The sequence below is a fragment of the Lasiosphaeria miniovina genome (genome assembly GCF_030549165.1).
Source record: "Lasiosphaeria miniovina strain SMH2392-1A chromosome Unknown B0T26scaffold_4, whole genome shotgun sequence".
NCBI lineage: Eukaryota > Fungi > Ascomycota > Sordariomycetes > Sordariales > Lasiosphaeriaceae > Lasiosphaeria > Lasiosphaeria miniovina.
In genome coordinates, this window is record NW_026848223.1 from 1578710 (window position 1) to 1598412 (window position 19703).

General features: G+C 55.6%; 5 protein-coding genes across 5 annotated transcripts; 4 read left to right on the forward strand and 1 right to left on the reverse strand.

The window, feature by feature from the left end:
• Nucleotides 1–774: 774 nt before the first annotated feature.
• On the forward strand, nucleotides 775–2391 carry B0T26DRAFT_645420 (uncharacterized protein; the record flags this gene model as incomplete). The annotated part of the gene is made up of 2 exons (XM_060437716.1): nucleotides 775–912; nucleotides 982–2391. 2 exons carry the CDS (start codon nucleotides 775–777, stop codon nucleotides 2389–2391), a joined length of 1548 nt encoding a protein of 515 aa, XP_060295992.1.
• Nucleotides 2392–3961: 1570 nt separating this feature from the next.
• B0T26DRAFT_288216 (uncharacterized protein) lies at nucleotides 3962–6594 on the forward strand. The gene is made up of 5 exons (XM_060434175.1): nucleotides 3962–4395; nucleotides 4611–4687; nucleotides 4775–4807; nucleotides 4950–5324; nucleotides 5386–6594. Exons 1-5 carry the CDS (start codon nucleotides 4338–4340, stop codon nucleotides 6445–6447), a joined length of 1605 nt encoding a protein of 534 aa, XP_060295993.1. The 5' UTR covers nucleotides 3962–4337; the 3' UTR covers nucleotides 6448–6594.
• A 1354-nt stretch (nucleotides 6595–7948) lies between these two features.
• Nucleotides 7949–9389, reverse strand: B0T26DRAFT_751284 (S-adenosyl-L-methionine-dependent methyltransferase; the record flags this gene model as incomplete). Its single annotated transcript, XM_060445357.1, has 6 exons — nucleotides 7949–8140; nucleotides 8276–8506; nucleotides 8628–8714; nucleotides 8841–8866; nucleotides 9009–9229; nucleotides 9334–9389. 6 exons carry the CDS (start codon nucleotides 9387–9389, stop codon nucleotides 7949–7951), a joined length of 813 nt encoding a protein of 270 aa, XP_060295994.1.
• A 3349-nt stretch (nucleotides 9390–12738) lies between these two features.
• On the forward strand, nucleotides 12739–13361 carry B0T26DRAFT_675545 (uncharacterized protein; the record flags this gene model as incomplete). Its single annotated transcript, XM_060439843.1, has 3 exons — nucleotides 12739–12799; nucleotides 12862–13002; nucleotides 13243–13361. 3 exons carry the CDS (start codon nucleotides 12739–12741, stop codon nucleotides 13359–13361), a joined length of 321 nt encoding a protein of 106 aa, XP_060295995.1.
• A 2124-nt stretch (nucleotides 13362–15485) lies between these two features.
• On the forward strand, nucleotides 15486–16973 carry B0T26DRAFT_709018 (uncharacterized protein). The gene has a single exon (XM_060441915.1). It carries the CDS (start codon nucleotides 15818–15820, stop codon nucleotides 16682–16684), a length of 867 nt encoding a protein of 288 aa, XP_060295996.1. The 5' UTR covers nucleotides 15486–15817; the 3' UTR covers nucleotides 16685–16973.
• The last annotated feature ends 2730 nt before the right edge of the window (nucleotides 16974–19703 follow it).

The following is a 19703-nucleotide window of genomic DNA, read 5'->3' on the forward strand; positions in this document are numbered from 1 at the left end:
TCCGTTTTGGTTTAAGTCCTGGCTTTTATTATGATTGGGTATAGCTTTGTGTCTAAGAGTTAGTGTGGGGCAATAATATTTCAGTCCCAAAAGCATTCGTTTAGGCAAACCCCATACAGTCCATGTACAGTATCCGCTAGCTCTCCCCAATTCTTGAGCGAAAAGATTAATACCCCATAATAACTGTTGGTGCACCCAACCATAACGCAGGCCGGAAGGTTATGACCAATTGAAAACCGAAGCACCCACGCCACCCACGCCACATTGAAAGGCTGTGCTTACGGAGATACGTCCTAAACCTCGTCGGCAAGCTCTAGCCCAGGTCTTGACCGGGTCACCACAACGTGTTATATACCCACTATTGATGCATTGCGATCTAGACCAAATCCACAACATTGCCTTTGTATTTTTACAATTCATGTGATTCTTGTTTCGGATCGCCCCGCCCTCCCCACTCCCGATTCCGAGGACAACGAACACGGACCCCCTAACAACGGCGGCAAATAGCAGTCATCCCATCCACGGAAGTCTGCGCACCGTTGCTTCGGAAGGCTGAGCTACCAGGCCGCCCGATTGCCTCGCCTCGCCCTGCCTTGGATGCCTGGTTAAGGTGTTTTTAGCTCAGACCAGACTCTGAACGCAGGTTCCCAACCTAAATAACATACAGCTTTCCGCGCCTCGATCTCGGATCTTTCTGGGTGGTTTCTATCATTCCCAGTCCGGCATGCCCGCGGTCTGATACTTTTGTCGGTTTTTGCAACTTGACAGCTCACCATGGCGGAGACAGACGAGTTTGATCTGAGCCAGCTATCGGCAAGCCAGCAGGAGGCTCTGCAGCAGTACACGGATGTCACAGGCCAGGAGATAAAGGATGCGGTCCCTCTACTTGAGCGGTCGCAATGGAACATCCAAGTTCGTCATTGCCGCCCATTCCCTAGCCTTTGTCGTATCTGCATCGGGCCGCTAATGATGGATTCATAGATAGCGATTGCCAAATTCTTCGATGGCGAGGGGCCTGATCTGGTAGCCGAAGCCCAGGCTGCCCAAAACGACATCCCGCGCACCGAGGCGCGACACGAGAGTTTGCAGGAGAGTTTATACGCAACCGTCGTCCAGTCGCCGCGGGTTCCACGGCTACATACAACGGACCCGGCTCCTCGGGTTGTGCCTCAGGGTGCTATCGTTTACCGGCCTCCATTCCTCCTTGCCGCCATCTTCGCGCCGTTTCGGTTGGGATACCACCTTCTTACCGGCCTCGCCCGCCTCGTTCTGTACATAAGCTCTTTCCTGCCTCAATCCATCCGGCCGCGCACAGTGACAACGTCGATGCGCAAGGGTTGGCGGGGCACAAATACACGGAGGGTTGTGCTCCCAAAGGAAACGGCGGAGCGGTTCCGGCGCGAGTTTGAAGAAGAGTATGGGGCACACGGTCTCACCTTCTTTGACGGCGGGCATGCCCAAGCACTGGACGCCGCCAAGAGAGACCTCAAATTTCTCTTGATTGTGCTGGTGTCCCCCGAACACGACGACACGGATTCGTTTGTCCGGGACACGCTCTTGTCGCCCGACGTCGTTGCCTTCATTAACGATCCGGCCAATAATATTAACATATGGGGAGGGAATGTACTCGATTCGGAGGCCTACCAGGTGGCCAACGAGTATCATTGCACCAAGTACCCCTTTTCCTGCCTGGCCTGCCTCACACCAAAGGAGGGAAGCACGCGCATGGGGATCATTAAACGTCTAGCAGGGCCTATGCCTCCGGGGGCTTATCTTGACGGACTGCGGATCTCCATAGCCAAATACTCCCCTGACTTGAATGGCGTGCGTGCGGAGCGCGCTGCCCAGGCCGTCGCCCGAAACCTGCGCTCGGAGCAGGACTCGGCATACGAGAGGTCGTTGGCGCTTGACCGGGAACGAGCACGCCAGAAACGGGAAGCTGCTGCCGCCGCCGCCGCCGCGGAGAAGCAGGCTTTGGAGGAAGCCGAGGCAGCGGTGCGGTTGGAAGAGGCGCGGCAGGTGTGGCGAAAATGGCGGGCAAGGAAAATCCCAGCGGAACCGGACGCCGGGGCCAAGGACTCCGTCCGTCTGGCGCTTAACATGCCAGCATCATCAGGTGCAGGACGGGTGATCCGAAAGTTTGCCGGTGAGACGACGCTGGAAGATCTCTACGCGTTTGTGGAGTGCTATGACCTTCTGCAGGAGCCGTCCGAGACAGCGGAGACAGCGAAACCGGAGGATTACGACCACAAGTACAGGTTCCGGATCGCATCCGTTATGCCACGAGAAACGTTCAGCCCGACCAATGAGACGACGGTTGTGGAGAAGATGGGCAGGGGAGGAAGCCTCGTAGTGGAGGATATTCCCTACGACGAGGAGGACAATGAATAGATGAAGGTTCGCGTGTAAAAATCACGAGATATTGCCTAGAGCACTGGCGGATCGCAGTCATTTTCGGGGTTGGCGTTTATAGAGCGGGCGAGGAGATCAGGAGACGTTGGTCACGGAGCAATGTCGTAGGAAAATGAACGGAAAGGCCATGTCCTGGCTAGTAGACCAATGTTTGTACTGCCCGTGTCTGACGTGAAGCTTAGCGAGAGAGAGGCCTCCGTGATATTCCTTTCAGCCACCGTCGGGCCCAGTGACACACGTAGTGATGTGTGCTAAGGTCGGGCTAGCAGGTAAGATATCTGGGTTCAAGTGACGGCTGACAGCTGATAGAGAAGCTTTCTTCCTTCGGGGCAACGTCACCGGCAACGCCTCTCTCACCAAACATGACCCGGCAGGTTTCCTAGCGGCCCATGAGGCCGCAATGATGGGTGCCGCTTGTGTGCGGCTTGCGTGGACGGGAGGCTGTGCAGTCACCCCGCCTTGGCAAAAAGCCCAACCGCCAGGACGGAATGGGGATGCAAAGGTCCCTCTCAAATTGTTTGATGCTGCCTTGTGGCGTCCCAACTAATCATTAACTGCGTGATAGGTTGTGAACCTCTGCTAGCTGCCTGGCTACACTACTATTATAGCCGTGTAAGAGCTTGTCGTCACAGACCATATAACTTCTTTTGTGTCTCTCCGATTATCTCGCACGGAGAACTTGTGCAATACTTTCTCCAAACGTTTTGTGGCCGGCTCTTCCCATCCAACCGACTCGGCTGGATTCCCGACTCACAGTCATACATACCTAGGCACCCACGTGCGGCGCAGCAACAAGAAATTCTTTTGGGTTATTTGTTTGGTTTCAGGTTTTATACCCGGGACGGCGAACACTTGGAACCCTCGAGGTACTTTTACGAAAGTCGAGTCTCGGCAGACGGGCAGACCAACAACAGCTTGGTAAGCTACAGAGTTTTTTCTTCTGATTCGTCGTCCCGTCGGCAAATAGAGGCCATTTTTGTCCTCATTCTGTCTTTTGTTCCCCGTTCGCGCTGCATCGGCTGGCCTTTGGAACTTTGGGGGCCGTTTGAGGGTCTGAGTCGGCTATAAATTGGGCCAGGGCGGGTGGTAGGAACGAAGGTTTGTACGCGCCAGGTTCGGCTTGGTGATGCGAGGGGTGGAAACGAAACGAAAACGGCTCCCCTAATTTCCATACAACCGATACTGAGCGAACGTCGGTTCGCCCCCTGGGCCGCCGTCCCCTCTACCACCACCAGAACGGGAGGCAGTGCCGCCGAGTCTCTAGGCTCAACCGCCGTTCCCTTGAACAGACTAGGTACCTTTGGGTTCGAAAGAGCAAAAAAGAAAGAATAACACAACGAAAACTGAGCAAAAGGAGATCACAGACGGATAGCTGTGCAATACACTGTGCAACAGCCACCACTGCTAACCGGGACGTCGTGCAGAGGAAAGAAGACTACGACACATACACTGCGTAATTGCTTACCTTGAAAAAGATAGCGGCTTAATTTATACAGAGTGAGCTGCGGCGAGACAGACGGACCCGGATCCTTACCGAAAGCCCACCGCCACCCGCGGTCCCTGGAGACGCCTGAGCCAGCCTGAGCTCAGCCTGCGCCTGGGCAGCCTGGAGAGGGGCGGATGCTCTAGCTTCTTTGCATTAACCGCCTTAGCAATCGCCAAACTAGACGTTGCAACATCTCCATTAAACGAGCGCAAACAGCCCAAACGACGGCCGATTCGGGTTTTTATTATCTACGACTTTTCCCTTTCCTCTCACCGTCGCACTGCTGCCGTCGCACCGTCCAGCGACACATCGTTTTGCGACAAGGCAAGAGGAGAGAAGCGAGGCTGAACTCGGACTTTCCCGCCATTTGCTCTCCGCGCGCGCCCCCCTCTCGGACCATTGATTTGGGAGGAGTGCAACGGCACGGAGCTGAGGGGCCATGAAAGGCTTTAGCATGAATAAGGTGCTGGGGAGCATCAAGAAGAAGCCGACTTTTGGTGAGTTTCTCTCTCTTGCCCGCGGGATTCTGTGCCGGGCGCGCGCTCTCACGTTCTCGCGCATATACCTAAATTACTGCTGCGCCGGGATGCCTACCTACCGCCCGTACGCGTAAATAGAGGCGGGGAGGAAGCAAAAAGCCCCAAATACAACAAGAACTTGTTCCGTAGGCTGAGCTGAGCTGACCTTTTGGCCTTGCGCGTGCGCATCACAGGTGGTGGGAGCTCCGACAGCGCAGCTCCGCCAAACCCCGAGAACGAGTCCCCAGAGGCGGTCGCGGCGCGATGTGTGGTACGAAGAAGCGGGTTCTCTCCAGCGGTTGCGCATCAAGTCCACTGTTTTTTTTGGCTGACTCGAGGCTGGTGTTATTGTTTGTAGAAGCAATTCTGCGAATCCGGGGGCAGTCAAGGGGTATGTTGAACAAGGATCCCCCTTTTAATCCTCGATACCGTCACTCGTCCGCACCCTATTCCTCCGTCAAAGCAAACGGGAGGAGGAAGAATATTACGCCACGAAACGGAAGCTGAACCATATCTTTTGCCGGCGCATATAGGGCGATGACGTTACCTTTCTACCTTACATCGTGGACGCGGCCGAGTCGTCCCCAGCGGCGGCGGCCGAGAGCGCGCGCCTGATCCGCAAGTTCCTCCACCACGATTACTGGAGTAAGCCGTCGTTCCAGTACAACGCCATCATGCTGATCCGCATCCTGTCGGACAACCCGGGCCCGACCTTCACGCGCAACCTCGACAAGAAGTTTGTCGATGTCACCAAGGAGCTGCTCCGCTCGGGCCGTGACCCGAGTGTGCGCCAGCTGCTCATGGAGACGCTTGACGCTTTTGAGAACACCAAGGGCTACGACGAGGGGCTCGGCTTGATAATCGAGATGTGGAAGAAGGAGAAGGAGAAGGCATACAAGGCATACGGCGTAAGTGCCTTTTGACACACCGCAGCCAGGCGTGTCCCGCTAATTTGATACTTGCTCTCAGGGACGCCCCGTGGCTCCTCTTATGGGTGCGCCCAACGGGCCTGCTTTCCCACCTGGAGGTGGCCAGGCGCCTGCTCGGCAAGAGTACTTTTCGCGCTCCCACAGCAACAGGAGGCTACCTGACCCGATTGAGTTGGCAAACCGGCTGGAGGAGGCCCGGACGTCGGCCAAGCTGCTCGAGCAAGTCGTGGCCTGCACGCCGCCGTCCGAGATTCTCTCCAACGACTTGATAAAGGAGTTTTCAGACCGGTGTTTGAGCGCATCGCGCAGCATCCAGTCGTACATGACGGCCGATAGCCCGCCGCCCGACAACGACACCATGGAGAGCTTGATAGACACCAACGAGCAGCTGCAACAGGCTCTAAACCAACACCAGCGTTCCGTGCTCAACGCCAAGAAGCAGATAGACGTCGGGGAGCGCTCAAACAACCCCAGCCCGGCACCGCCGCCGCATCTCAACACTGAGTCCCGCTCAAGCGGCGGGTGGCAGCCGCAGCCCCAGCAGCCGCCCCAGCTATCGCTAGCCCCCCTAGCTGCCGCTTCATTCCCCCAGTCCTCCTCACAGCAGCAACAACTACAACAACGAGATTTGCCCGCGCCGCCGCCACCGCCGCCGGGCCGGAGACCCACCGACAACGGCAAAGGCAAGGCGACAGCCGACAGCGCCAATTTGTGGGAACGCGACAACGCCGTCGCCGGCCCCTCCCGCTCCGCCACGGGCACCCCCCAACAGAACGAAGCCGACCCCTTTCGCGACCCCTCGCCTGCCCGCCGAGTGCCCGAGTCCTTGTCAAGGAACGCTGCCGCCGACACCCCCACCTCGGCCGACTCGGAGACGGGCCCCCGCCTGCCTTACGAGCCTTACCACCCCGGCGGCTTCACCGCGTCCTTTGGCGAATCGACCACGCTTAGTACCGGCGCTGGTAGCGGCGCCGGCGGCCAGCCCCGCCACGACCTCATCACGCCTGTCAGCGACGACGGCGGCATCTACGAGACGTACAACGATGCCTACTCGGCCACGCCCAAGAAGCCGACCCCGGCGGAGCCTGTTTATAGGTATTAATCTGGCTGGCTTTGGGCATGTGCCAGGGTTAGGGTTGTGCGGCCTGTCTCTGGTGAGGCGCTTGTCTCTGGTAAGGCGGCTCGGGTTCGAGGGCGTGACGAGCTCAGGTTTGCCGTGTCCAGCGACGGGCGCGGCTTGAGATTGTGGTGGTTTTTGGGGCAGTTCACTAGAGGAAGGACCCCGATAATCGAGTGTTGTGTGGGGGTGTTACTAGCCCGCCCGACAGTAAAAAGCAGCAGCAGCACGGGCAAGTGTGGGATGTTGTTGAAGTTTCTCCGTCTCTAGAATATCTTCTAGGGCGGTAGTTTCTTCCTACGTACTTGACCTGGTTTCTTTCTACGTTTGCGAAAGAGACAGGCAGGGAGGGTTCGACACTGGGAGATAAGGGGGAGAAGGAGCATTTTTTTGTCGTTGGCAGTTTTAGTTGTCATGCTTTTCGCCATGTGTCGTTTGCGGCGGCATTTAGCTTGCTTGCTATATCTATCTATCTGGGTAGTGTTTTGCTTATAATGAGAGCGATTATTCTTTTCTTTCCTTTTCTTTCCCGCCATATTTTCTTTTCTTAGCCATTTTACGTTTCCCCCTTTTTTTCCGTGTCAATAACTATATCGCCCTGCCAAATGCAGAGAGTCTTGTGGCATTAGTGTTTGTTGTTTAATTTCGACCTGATTAAGTTTCTCGATAAGCTGTTATAGTTTCTGTCTGGCACTTGGGAAACCCAGCTACGCCCGGTATTTTGGACCAACTCAGGTATACTTGTCTAGAGATCCGGTCCCATCCACAGAGCAGCCGACGTGCCTTTCCGGCTGTATCTTCGGCCTCGATTCGAGTTGCTCTCGGGGACAGTATCAGGGGGTTAAGGCGGCTTAGTTACTCTGTCTGTGTCTGAACACTGACCGAGACAATGCTACATGGTCTCGGGCAAGCGCTCCCTTGCTCCCCTGGCTCCAGTCGTTGACTGTCCCTTTTGGCTTGCTGGCTTCGCCTAAGGGATTTAAATCTCCCATGGGCGCACGTTTTATCTCTGTCTGGTCCGCTCAATATCAAGATAACGGTCAACTCTGGGCATGTACCTTTTGTTTCCGTCCCTTTTCACAGACCAAGGACCTGCTTGGCTAGCTAGTAGGGGCGAGCAGACAGGCTATAAAGACAAGCAAACTCGAGTCCAGCAGAGTAGAAGACGCGTGGCAAGGTGGGTAGGTGGGCTTTCATTGATTCAAGCAACATATGATGGAGAGAGTCGTGTGAGCTAGATCTCATCTAGCTGTATTTTGGTCCAAATATATCCTGTAGCGGGTTTCTCAACTGATGCCCCGATCCAGAAACAACATCCAAACCGGCGGACGGGTAGGTTACTATCATCTACAACCCAAGCCAAGCAAACGGTACAAGATGCGCTTCCTAGGGGAATGCCCGCTTCGACGATAATCTAGGTGTAACGTGATGGCCCGGCCGCCTAACAGAAATAACTTCCCTTGCCCTCTCTCGCCAAAGACAGCCTTCAAGCCTTGACACCGCGCGCGATAAAGATCTGCCTGCGCATCTCGGGCCTGCTCTCGGTGGCCCGGTTGAAGGCGATCCCGGCCTGCTCGAGCTTGAAGTCGGTCCCGGCGCCGGCCTGCTCGTACAGCTGGCGAATATGGTCCTCGGAGAAGCCGTGGTGCATGACCGTGTGCGAGGCAGCATGCGTTGACTGCGGTTGAGACCGCAGGTATGTCAGCTGTTATTCTCTCCGCGCTGCGTCATATTTTCTCATGAAAAGGGGAGGGTGGGCGCCTCGCCACGACGAGAGCAAGAGAAAAGAGGATTCGAGACTCAGTCCACTCACGTCCAATTTGCCATGGGCCATGAAATCGAGGATTAGGAGGACGCCGCCGGGCCGGAGGCGCTCGACGAGCCTGCGCGCAACGAGCGCCGGGTTGTCAAAGTGGTGGAACCCCAGCCCGACGGCTGCAATGTCAAAGTCGAAGAAGGTCGGGCCCGCCAGGGCCGGCGGGCTAGGGTCGTCGGGCACACAGAGGTTTCCCTGGTATGCGTGCATTTCGTCGGCCGTGAGCCCCTATCCGAAGCCACCTCCAGTCAGCTGCTAACAACCCAGCGAACAATCTGGGAATTTTCGACGTGACGAGGGGAAATACGGTTAGAGAAGAGAGGACAGACAGCCGGAGGCTCTTACTGACCTGGTTCTCAGCTCGCGCGTTGTATGCAGCGACCATGTTCTCCGAAAGGTCGACCCCGACACATTGTGTTGTGTAGGGGGCCAATGCCTACAGAGGGTCAATACTGGACATTTCCAACGCTGACCATCTCTTGTTTGGCAGGTAGACAGCACAAGAAAAGACATATAGCCTCTATCCTCTCTCCTTTCTTTAGACATGTGCAAAGTCGCTTACCCTAGATACTATGACCAGTGGCAACCCTAGTTAGCAATGCTGAAGTCAGAAACGCGTGTAGCTGGTCTCTGTCACATGAGAAACAGAAAGGCCAAAAATGGGAAGCCAGTTTCCCTCGCCCTTAGACAAGCAAATGGGAGCACGGACACAGAAAAAGGGGAGTCGTACCAACACCGGTCCCGCAGGCATAGTCCAAGAGCCGCACCGCCCTCTCCCGAGCTGCCTCTGCGTCTTTGTTCACAGCCCCATCACCGTCTTCGTCATCACTGTCATCATCGTCGTCGTCGTTGACCAAGTCCGCCCCGATAAAGTCGAGCCGGGAACGGATCTCCTCGACCAGCTGGCTGAGTGTCTTCTCGTGCTTTGCGTCGTACGACGCGGCCTCGTTGCTGAAGAACAACGAAGAAAATCAGCTCTCCTTTTTCTTGAGACCTCGAAACTCCAAAGTGAACAGCCTTTGCTGTCGGTTCGGGAATAAAACAGACTAACTCACTTGAAAAACTCTCTGTTCTGGTCGGACGCGGAAGCGGAAGGGGAAGCGGACGCCATGACGTAGGGACAAGTCTCGCCGTGCAGTAGGAGTAAACCTAGTACTACGCAATGAAAAGACAATGTTGCCCGGATTGCGAGCAGGAAGACAGATACAGCCTGTGGTGGGCAGGACTAGCGCTGCCTTGCGTCCCGATACTATGGCGTGGCGATTTGTTTACCTGGTGATAGCATTTGCATGCATATATCCTGGGCGGGTTTTCGTCAACGGATAGGAATAAGCACTGGGCCTTCTTCAGCCGCGAGAAAGGTAACAAACACGGATTGAACGGAGAGAGGAAGCTCTTGACAACTTTAGAAAAGTCTTCTCGCCTTCCCCGCTCTCTCTTTAATGCGCGTCGCGGCCGCTACCAATTGCCCGGTGACATTTCGGACACTTTTCTTTGGCGGCGGCGGCTTTGTCGTCGGTTTGCTGCGCAAGCTGTAACTAAGGTGACTGACTGACTGACTGACTGGCTCGGCCAGCAAGGCTCAAAGGCTGATTTGTAAAACGGGTTTCATGCGACCGAAATATCCACAATCTTTGCTAGTACATGTACAACCCCATTGCGAGCTGGTTTTTGGGGGTGGAGAGAGGTTGTCTTTTGTTAGCTGCGTGTGGCAAAGAAGTAAACACAATTCTCTCCAAACACCAAAGAAAGATGTGATCATGTCTTCAGTCATGTTAATAGAGAGAGAACCGACTACCACTTACAAAGCTACGTCTTCGCCCCGAGTTAGACGAGACAGCTCTACCACGTCCTGCGTGGCTTAACACCTGGCGAGCCATATCGCACTCTTCAACAACACGGAGATGCAGGACTTGGTTCCGTATAAAAGACGAGTTTTCCTTTTCTTCCTCTCACACGAGGGCGGGAAAGAGAGAGGAACAATGTGCAGTATTTTCCCCTCTGCCCAAGTCCCTCCTGCATCCTAATAGAGCATAGCTGCAATCACAGAAACGCACACACCACATCCATCAGAAGATGCCTCTCCTCGTGAAGGGAGCCAGTTGATCGATAGTCAATTCACACAGCCACTTGGACTCTTGCAGCGCCTCAGGCAGTCAAGAGGGTGTATGTCCATTCTAGACTCGGCCTAGATAGACTTGATCTTCTCGTAGAGGTATTTTGTGATTGCCAATTGACAAGTATGTGCTGGCCGTCTCCCACACCCACTCGGCCGGTCATTTCGCCATTGCTATTCTTGTCTCTCCACTCTCCGTCCACCTCTGATCCATAGTAGGTGGGAGATCTGTTCACCCGTAGCCCTATCAAGAGCCAAGCCAAGCCAAGCGGAGTTCCCAGCTAGGCTAAGAAAAGCACTTACGATGTGCTGTCCCGGGAGGAGAAGGGCGAGAGGCGACACACACACTACACACACTACCACCACACACTCCCATGCAGGAAGAAAAAGCAATCCTAAGCGGGGTTTTCTAGCACCCTGCAGCGCGCAGCATGCGTGCGGGTTGATGCTTTTCTGGCGCGCGCGGGGGAGAGGGGAGAGACGGGAAGAGGGGGGTGGGAGAGAAGGTTAGCCGCAGAGACGGACGAGTGGTGGTGGGTGTTGAGGTCAATAAGACAGACAAACGGTGGGGAAGGAGGAAAATAGTGCCGGTAGTCCAGCAAGTAAGCCGGCTATGGAACCAGAAAAGAGGGGGGGAAAGAGCTACAAGGGGGATTCCGAATTAAATGTTGACCGCCGACGATCCCGCATGCCGGACAAAGTTACCAAAGCTGTTTTCATGGATAATAGCGTACCAACCCGCACATGCCCAACCGTGCGTGCGCACCACACGACGACGACGGTGGCAGCAGCAGGCGAGCAAGGAGCAAAGTTAAGCGGGCCAGGTCAGCCAGGCATGCCTGTCTTGCTCGCGCGCGTCGGTCCGCAGTCACGAGCGGCGACGTCCCGGCGCGGGCGGCATTAGTTAATTTTTTAAATTCTTGTTTCCTGCGCTTTACTGGACGGGGATCCTATACGTGGCAAAAAAAGGGGAAAGAGAGGAAGGATGATCGATGACCGATGATCGATGGTTTGAGGTTGGCTTCTCCACATCAGCTCATTGCCGTTTTCGCCATTATTGCTCTTTCCCTCTCTCCCCCTCTCTTGGTAAGGAACAGCCAACATATGTGGTCAAAGTCAACGACATATTCGGACTGTGGCGATATGCACATCGTACTCCGTACACGGTCAGGCTTGACAGGGGGATTGCGGGATCGCAAGCAGTCTCACGCCTGTCCCGAGACGAAGAAAGCGAAAGCGAGAGGACGAGTTACATTATGGCCTTCTCTCGTTCACCGGTCTTCTCCTCCCACCCCTTCGCTTGCCAGACGAGCGAGGCATGTTGGATAATGCTTGCTTTGCTGACCAACTACCATCCGCTCTACCGTGCAGGGCAGGCTAGGCTTGCATCCGTTTGCTGTGGTATTACCGCAGGAGTAATAGGTGCTTCTCTGGCGTGGCCTTTCGTTTGCTGCAAGCGCAAAGCAAACAACAGAATGGCCTGCTGGTCATGCTTCCTGCACGCTTCGTTCTCGATGAGAAGCGGGGGAACTGGAGCCTACTGGCTGGATGACCAAGTTAGACCAAGGTCCGAACGAAGAATGTGCAAGCTCTCTTCGGATTCCTTGTCTCGTCAACGTTCTACATGGAATTAGGCGTGTGCTCGGCGGCGTGTGAATGAGCGCGCAGGGCAGGGTTTGTTTCGTTTGTTGGTTGGCAGCGGCGGCGGTGGTTGGCGGTTGGTTGGTGTGGGAGCTCGTCCAAGCAGGCGCATATTTACTATTCATTAGTAGCCGGCCAGTAGTCCAGAACAAACCCCATACGTTCACGGTCCCCCGGCCGGCTGTTGCTTGGCTTCTTGTGGAGAGAGGGCGTCGTGTATGACGGGGCGGGAAGGGGTTGGCGATGCCTCGTCCTTGGGGGTCTCACAAGAACACTGATCCCGTCCGGATGGCGGAACTGTCAGATCTCACATTTCGGCCCTGGCACAGTACTATAATACCCGCTCCGCGCCATATTGCTGCGGTGCAACCCCGGTCCTGCTCAGAGAAGGGGTGCGCGGCAGGATGGGCGGCTTGCAACGGGTCTTGCTTTAAGGCGTCCGCGTCCGTCCATTGGGCCGCCATGCCTCCCGTCCGTCATGGGGGGTCTTCCCGTTGGGGACCGACCTGCGACGACGACTTTGCTGCGGGCCGCTGGCTCGGCGCACCATGCTATGGTATTGTCCACTGCAGTGCCCCATTCATCCCAAGAGCGGGACGAAACTTGAATCGCTGACTCTAGAGTCAGGTGTGAGTAAGTGGTGGCTGCAGTGTCGCCCCATCACATGGGGAGATCCCTTGGCCTTGGCGAGCCCGCTGCGATAATGCGGCAGTGTCTCCCAACGACAGTCTGGTGCGCGGGCATGGTCTGTACTGGCCTGCACTGTATGTATGCACATACATGTACGGATGCAAGCGAGTAACTGCAGCCAGAAACATCATAACAGTGGCGGCATGCTTTGCCCGCGAGAACTGGCTAGAGGCAGAGTTCCAGATCCAATGGCACGGAAGGGGCCCGGTCTCACCGCCGTTTGGTCTGTCCGTCCGGTTCGGGGATGTCCGGGTTTTGAGGCGTGCCCGGTCCCCTAGTGAGTTGGTAGCTGTGCCTAGTGAATCCAAACAGAGCCGTGAATCATCCGTTGGTCCTAGGACTGGATGGTTATAAACATGTTGAAACGATAAGTCCCCGTCGCAGAAGGTTATCTGTGGTGCGAATAACATGTGCCGCTGGGCTGGGGGCTGGGGGCTGGCTGGCCAAGGCGGCCGCTCCTAGGGCCCCTCGCCCCGAGGGAGGAGGGGGTGGGGGAAGCTATTCTGCCACGGACCAGACCACGAGGACGCAGCCCCGTCAGACCAGCACAGCAAGGTCGAGGCCGTCACCATCTCATTTACTGGAACAATCCTCGGATTCGGCCGTGGAACACGTCACTCGGGTCAGGCTTGTTAGCCGTCCCACATAAACCCCCTGCACTGCATACGTCGCCCTCAGTAAGGGATGCCATAGCAAGATGACTTGGATGCGGCGCCCTGGGTGCCGATCGATAGCGGCAAGCAAGTCGGCGGCTAGTGAAGGCCGACCGAGAGACAGACAAACAACCGGGATGGTGCCGGCACCTCCTGATTGAGGGAACGACCGTCAGGCGAGGAATCCCAACAACGCGCAGCTCGTTTGCCCAGCCGGGAGCCCCCCTCTCGAGGCACCTTAATCTACTCACACTAGGCTGTAGGGCCCTTGCTTCGAACGCTGTCCAATACAATTGGGGCTTCCGCATCTGTATGTAGATGTTCGAAGCTGGAGCCGAGCGAAGCACACCGGCTGGGGTTAGTCATAGTCTGATATACTATAAGTTTTGTGACCGAGCCGTGTGGCGTCTTGTTCAGCGCGCACTGACGCCGTGCGAGCCGATGTTTCTCTGGACCGAGGAGATCGGTTGACTGCAGTGCACTGAGCTTGGCACGGCTGGTCTGACAGGATAGGCCACGGTCTCGGGTATTGCTGCAGGCGTTATTCAAGGGGGCATGGGGCTACATATGATGATGAAAGCCGAGGCGAGGTCATTGAAAGCTCCAATGCCGGCCGCGTCCGAGAGCGCCTCAACAGGGCCTCATTTGTTCTCCCATGGGTGGGGGAAGAGCTATTCCGTTTTCAGATTGTGCTGCTGCTGGCTACTGCAGTCCCGCAGGAAAAGAGGTCGCTTTGCATTTGTGAATGTCGGTCCTAGCTAGCGGGCAAAAGGAGGAGTGGAAGAGGAGCCCCGAGAGGGAAAAAAAAGGAGAAGGGGGGGGGGGGTGATGTTAGTACGCTGCGGCTGTTTCTGCTGTTCCCATGACCGGACAAGGTCATATATCAAGTGTCTGATCACTCGCGCGCGCGCGCGTGTGTGTGTGTACGTTGTGTGCGCGGCACCTTTGCAGCAGTCGATGTCTTGTCGAAATGCGAAGAGCGTGCTGCTCTTAATCCCGTCATTTTTTTTCTGCCAATGTCACAGCACGGATCCGCGTAGACGGGTATTTCATCGTTCCACGGTTGCTAGTGCCCTGGTACAAGTTTCAAATGCGTGGCCGGTGACTTCCAACGCCATTTTAGAAACTTTCTAGGGTCCTTGTGCTGTGGAGCCCTAGAGACGTGGTAAAACGTAAATGCCCACAAATGCCTTGCGAGTGCCGTCTCGGGCCGGACCCTGGAAGTCGATCATGAACATGGAATGGAACCTGGAAGTCGCAGCGCGAGGGCCGGTGGGAGGAGTCGTGCTGGGATGGACAGCTTGTTCTTGACCGTGTGGCCGTGACAGGAAGCAACGGTGTACGGAGTACAGACCTGGGCCTCTCAATGACCTAGTAGGATTACGAATACGTACCTACCGCATTGCAAAATACGGATCACTAAAGGAACATTTCCCTTGTCGCGGACGGACAGTCCACCCACCAAAGGGAAAGGGCTTCCAGGGTGACGCAGGAAAGAGGCAATGACGGGCATGCCAACCGGGAAGAACGGGAAGGTACATTTCCGTCTGGCCCCCAGTGCAACGTGGCTCGACAGCCCACCCCAACTTTTTCTAGTCTACGAGAATGGACTGCGTCTCTGGTCGCGTCGAGCGCCGCTATGGCTGATGAGCGCCTGCCCCACGCTGATGCTGGAGCCAATCTTGGAATTGTTGCGTAGGCGTGTCCCGGCCAAAATAGCTAGCCGGTCGGGAGGTCGAGCAGAAGGAAGGATAGTTAGTGTCCGGGGCCTTGGTTACTATTGTTTTGCGCCACGTGCATCTAGACGGCTAACAACTCTGGATCTCATTCTCGACTGATGAGGAGTGGAGCATGGACCAAACATCAATGCGGACGGAGCTCCGCCTGGAAATAGACCAATGACAGTGACAGGGAGCTCCCGGCTTCAAGGCAGTTTCTGGCTGAGCATTGCAGCACCGGGAGGGTGTAGTGACCTCCCATTTTAGCGTAGCGCTTGCGTCATGGCGATTTGGAGTTGCCAGGCTGGTAGCTGTAGCTGCGTCTGGTGCAGCTGTTCCAGTACGGAGAACCCAAACCAGCCAAAAAAAAGGAAAATAAATCAGAAACCGTCCATCCTGTCCGTCTGCTTACCGAATTTGTTCTATTGGGTCGCTTAAGATGGGGGCTCCGATTAACCAAGAGGCTCGAGCGAGTATGGGAAATGACAGGTCCGGGGATGTTTTCTTTTCTTTTTCTTTTTTCTTTTCTTCGATTTTATCTTTTTTTGACAAAGTTAACTCAGGTAGGCAGGACTAGGGCCGGGACAGCTGGGATCTGCCCAGGCTAAACAAGCCCTGTCCATGGATCTTGCCTGTCGGAACAGCGATGCGCGGGCGGGTCCTTCCCCAGCCCCCCCTTCCCAAAGGAGGGCAGTAGTCTCTGGCCCGCTGGTTTCTCCCCATGGAAATCGCGCGCTGGGAAGGGATGATGTGGAGTACAGGACGAGTGCTGCACGTGACTGCCAAGAAGAGTCCTCATTCGTCTCTCCAACCCCTGCGCCGAGCAGGGGAGGGGGAGGGGCGCCGACAGCGCGGTCTGATTGAGCCCAGCAAGCGTCCGTCGGTTCGACGCCCGCAAAACTCCAGCCAACTGGCGGACGGGATCGCCCTATTGATAGACAGCGCACGCCTCCGGATCGATAGAGTGTGGCAACCTGCGAGTTTTTCTGGGGCCGGAGAAGGCCAGCCGAGGGTTCAATTTGGTTTTGGTGGGTGGGGGGGTTTTTTTTCAATTGCGCGCACTGCGCAGACCGCCTTTTGGTGCGGGCGTCTTTGGGAAGGAGCGGCGGGCTGGCCTGGCCAAGTCTTTGGGCGATGTTTGTGCCGCGCGACTGCAGTGTGTTGGCTGCCCGTTTGGCCCCCTATTTTCGGGGCCGACGCAATGGGCCTGTTTGCACTCATGCCCTGTGCCGTCGCATTCATCCGAAGAAGGGGGGAAAGAGAAGCAAGCTCGCACAACCCATCTGGCCCGGTCGACCTATCTCCAAAATTAAATTCAAATCCCATAATCCCTGCCTTCGCTGGCGACTCTTTTTTCAAACACACCTGCTCTAGCTCACCTTCTTGCGCCGCAACTGTCGGACCTGGGCCAGCAAGGGCAGACGCGACCGTCTCTACGCCGTGCGCGCGCCCCCGTGGCAAGCCAACGCGCCGCTGGGCCCAACCATGCCCTTGCTCTGACAGTCTGGCTCCTTCGGCGGGCTCGGCCCTCGGGAACGCGGGAGCATGGACGTCCTCGGGCCATGGAAACACGGGAGAGGTGCTCTAATAAGCTCCGTGTGCCCAAGCGTCCGGGTATTTGCTTGCTCTTCTCTCTGACTACATTATTTTCAGTGCTGTGCTTTGCCGTGCTGTGTGCGCCAAGGTTGTCGCCTGTCACTGGTGGGATATCTCCTATCAACAGCACCACGCGCAAATGGTTCCCGCAGACTGAAAGCGCATCCCAAAATAAAACATTTCTTGACAGGATTCTTCGCGACGTCCTGCTGATCGAGTCATACAGCAATTGGCCACTGTGCTTGTGACGTGGGTGCAGACACGCACACAATATGGGGAGGGGGATGACGAGGGGGAGGGGGGAGAGCTGCTGTTGCGAAATGTGACTGATCATTCTGGCTGCTGCTTCTGCTGCTTCTGCTGACCGTTCCTCCTCCTCCACTTCCCGTTTGCAGCTGTCTTCTAGGATGAAAGAAGGAGCTTACGGCCGCGAGCGCATGAACTCGCCACATGCAAGCAGAACAAGGCACACGAAGATGCTAGAGGGAGTGTCAAATACGTATACCGTTTTGCCATGGACAGTTGACGACCTCTTGCTGTTTTGGTGCTCTCGTTCGAGGCACTTTAAAGCATAATGCGCCGACCTAGCCGGAGAAGGAAAGCCACAGTGAGCCAACCAACATGCGCGTTGGCTCCCATGTTGGTTCCCCTCGGTCCTTGTGTCTCAAGACATCTCGGGCGAGGTCGTTGACAACGGGATACTCAAGTTATTACCCAATAATAGCCAGTGTTCTGTTTATTGCCTTGCTCCGAAACCCCTCGAGAATCGGCGTCTCTCGTGGGTTGTTGTGCCAGCACGGCTAGAGGCTTAAAGGGAGAAGAACTCGGCTGTAAACTGGGAGCACCTTCCTCAGCGAGTATTCTAAATTCGACTACTGCATGTTCCTCGAGGGCACCTGCATGGCTCATCTTGGCCTTGCATTCGACGCGACTTGGATTTCAAGGGATATAGCTCTGTGTTTGCAGGACTTCGTGGCCATGGCCAACGGGCACATTTGAGAAGTGGTTAAGAGGGGACTTGTCGGGGAGGAAGATGCCGCCCGGCGCAGTTAATTAAGCCCGGAATATGGAATATAGCTTTCATTTGGCGGCGAAGCTTCGGAGTCAACCAGAGCCAGCCACCACCGCTTCGGTTGAGCCAAAGCTGTTTGGAGGTGGGGGAGGAAAGCCCGAGGCTCGACCTCGGGGGTCTTGCCAGTCCTCCTCGGGCAGTCATTCTCATGCAGCAGTTTCCCAATTGGTAAGGTGCCGAGCCACTGGTGAGACGAGGCAGAATGAAAGAGTGGGAAGGATTAATAAGTTGTCTGGTAGTTGGGTAGGAGCAACTACAAGACTTACAGTTCAGATCCGCCTCGATGGATTGTGGTCTGGTTCATTCAGGGGCGTCTTGTAGCACGATCCAGATGATTGAGCTGTGACAACTGATAGCTCAGTCTGGTCTTGGTGGCTGAAGGATTACCAAGAAGTTACTACGTGCATGTTACAAAACAATGTGGCTTGACCGCAAGCCTTCAACAAGGGCGCTGAGGGTCGGGTCAGGGGTCAGCCCCCCTGTAGCTTTCGTCCCCTGTCCTTCTTTTTATTCCTTTTTCTTCTCTTTCTACTTCTTCCGCCATTCATTTCTATACCCCAGCAAGCTAAGGTGCTTTGCCGCAACCTCAAGTCACCAGCGGCGTCTACAGACTTGACATGTCCGTGACAAGGTGGCATGCAGCTCATCCTTTTGGCTTTTACGACAAGTCAGAATTGGAAGAGGCTAGTGGGCCAGGCCAAGACTCACGACAGACGGCGCCCGATAATGCGTGGGCGCCTCCTAGGCTAGTTCCGGCCAAGCCTGATGAAGCCGTGCCGGGTTTGTTGATTGAGATGGGGTGATTCCCTGAATGGATGGAGCTAGAGGGTCCCAACACAAAGGAACGGGCGCGGGACGTTCCTTTCCCTGCCGCCCATCTTATCCCGACTCCGGATTTTATTGAGTTGAAACTGGGTTTGAAATCCGCAGGGGTAAATAAGGCAGGTAGGTAGCCAAAAGACAAGTTGTATTGCGAGAGCCTTGTCTCCTATTTCGGCGGCTCATGTCGCCTGTTTACTACAAACATGTCTTAGACAAGCAAAGTTCTTCTTCTCTTGTCTCGGACGGTTATTTCTTTTCTTCCCTCCTTCCTTCCTTCCTTCCTTCTTCTTACCGGTAGTTCTATATTCGTAGGAACAGCAAAGTCATGTCCGGGAAACCAGAGGCCCCCGGCCTTGGCTCCCCAATCCCCACATGCGAATCCGACCTCGACACTACCCCTCTCTTCCTTCCCGGCCGGGAGCGTTGTTGGCTCGGGGGTTTTGCTTTGCGATGATACCCTCTGACCGCCACAACGGAAATCCCCGTTCTCCCTTCGGCTAGCAATGCTTTGCTTGCAAGCCCTGTTCCTGTCCCTTATCATCCGGTCTGGGTGAGGGGTGCATGTATGTACACGTACAATACAAATACAACACACACTGGGTGGGAACGATCTGTGCGCGGCGGCGTAAGCGCGCGTTGGCTTGGTCCATTCAATCACGGTCCCACACCAGCCAAGGCCAATGAGCCTAAAGAGGGCTTCGTTTGGACGGAGCTCCTGTGACCGGCTACAGTAGGAACTAAAACATGCAAGCTACCGTCTCTCCTTCCCATCCTCACATCCACGCTCATCTCTGCTCACGGCACCCTCTGCTGGCTGACTGGGTGGCTGGCGGGAGCAATGAGTGTGAGAGGGTTGTCCAGAGCAGTCGACGCCCATTGCAACATTTCTATATGTCTGGTCTAGCCAACCCCCTTCGTGAGGACGAGGTGGGCTAGAGAATTGGCCAGATGTCGCTACACACCCACTCTTTGCACAAACGAAGTGAAGACGACCGGCCAGCTGCCGATGGCGCCACGTGGTGGGCGCCGAAAAATAAAGAAAGGGGACAAAAAAGGGTTTGCGTAAATATTCCCCATTTCTGACGACATCATGAAATGACGTTCAGAGAGACCGACC

What these genes read in the sequence shown, in the direction of transcription:
- B0T26DRAFT_288216 (XM_060434175.1), top strand. Translation starts at nt 4,338, where the DNA reads ATGAAAGGCTTTAGCATGAATAAGGTGCTGGGGAGCATCAAGAAGAAG. An exon ending in CAAGAAGAAGCCGACTTTTG is followed by an intron (nt 4,396 to 4,610) that starts GTGAGTTTCTCT and finishes TGCGCATCACAG; the next exon opens with GTGGTGGGAGCTCCGACAGC. An exon ending in AATCCGGGGGCAGTCAAGGG is followed by an intron (nt 4,808 to 4,949) that starts GTATGTTGAACA and finishes CGGCGCATATAG; the next exon opens with GGCGATGACGTTACCTTTCT.
- B0T26DRAFT_709018 (XM_060441915.1), top strand. Translation starts at nt 15,818, where the DNA reads ATGGAAATCGCGCGCTGGGAAGGGATGATGTGGAGTACAGGACGAGTG.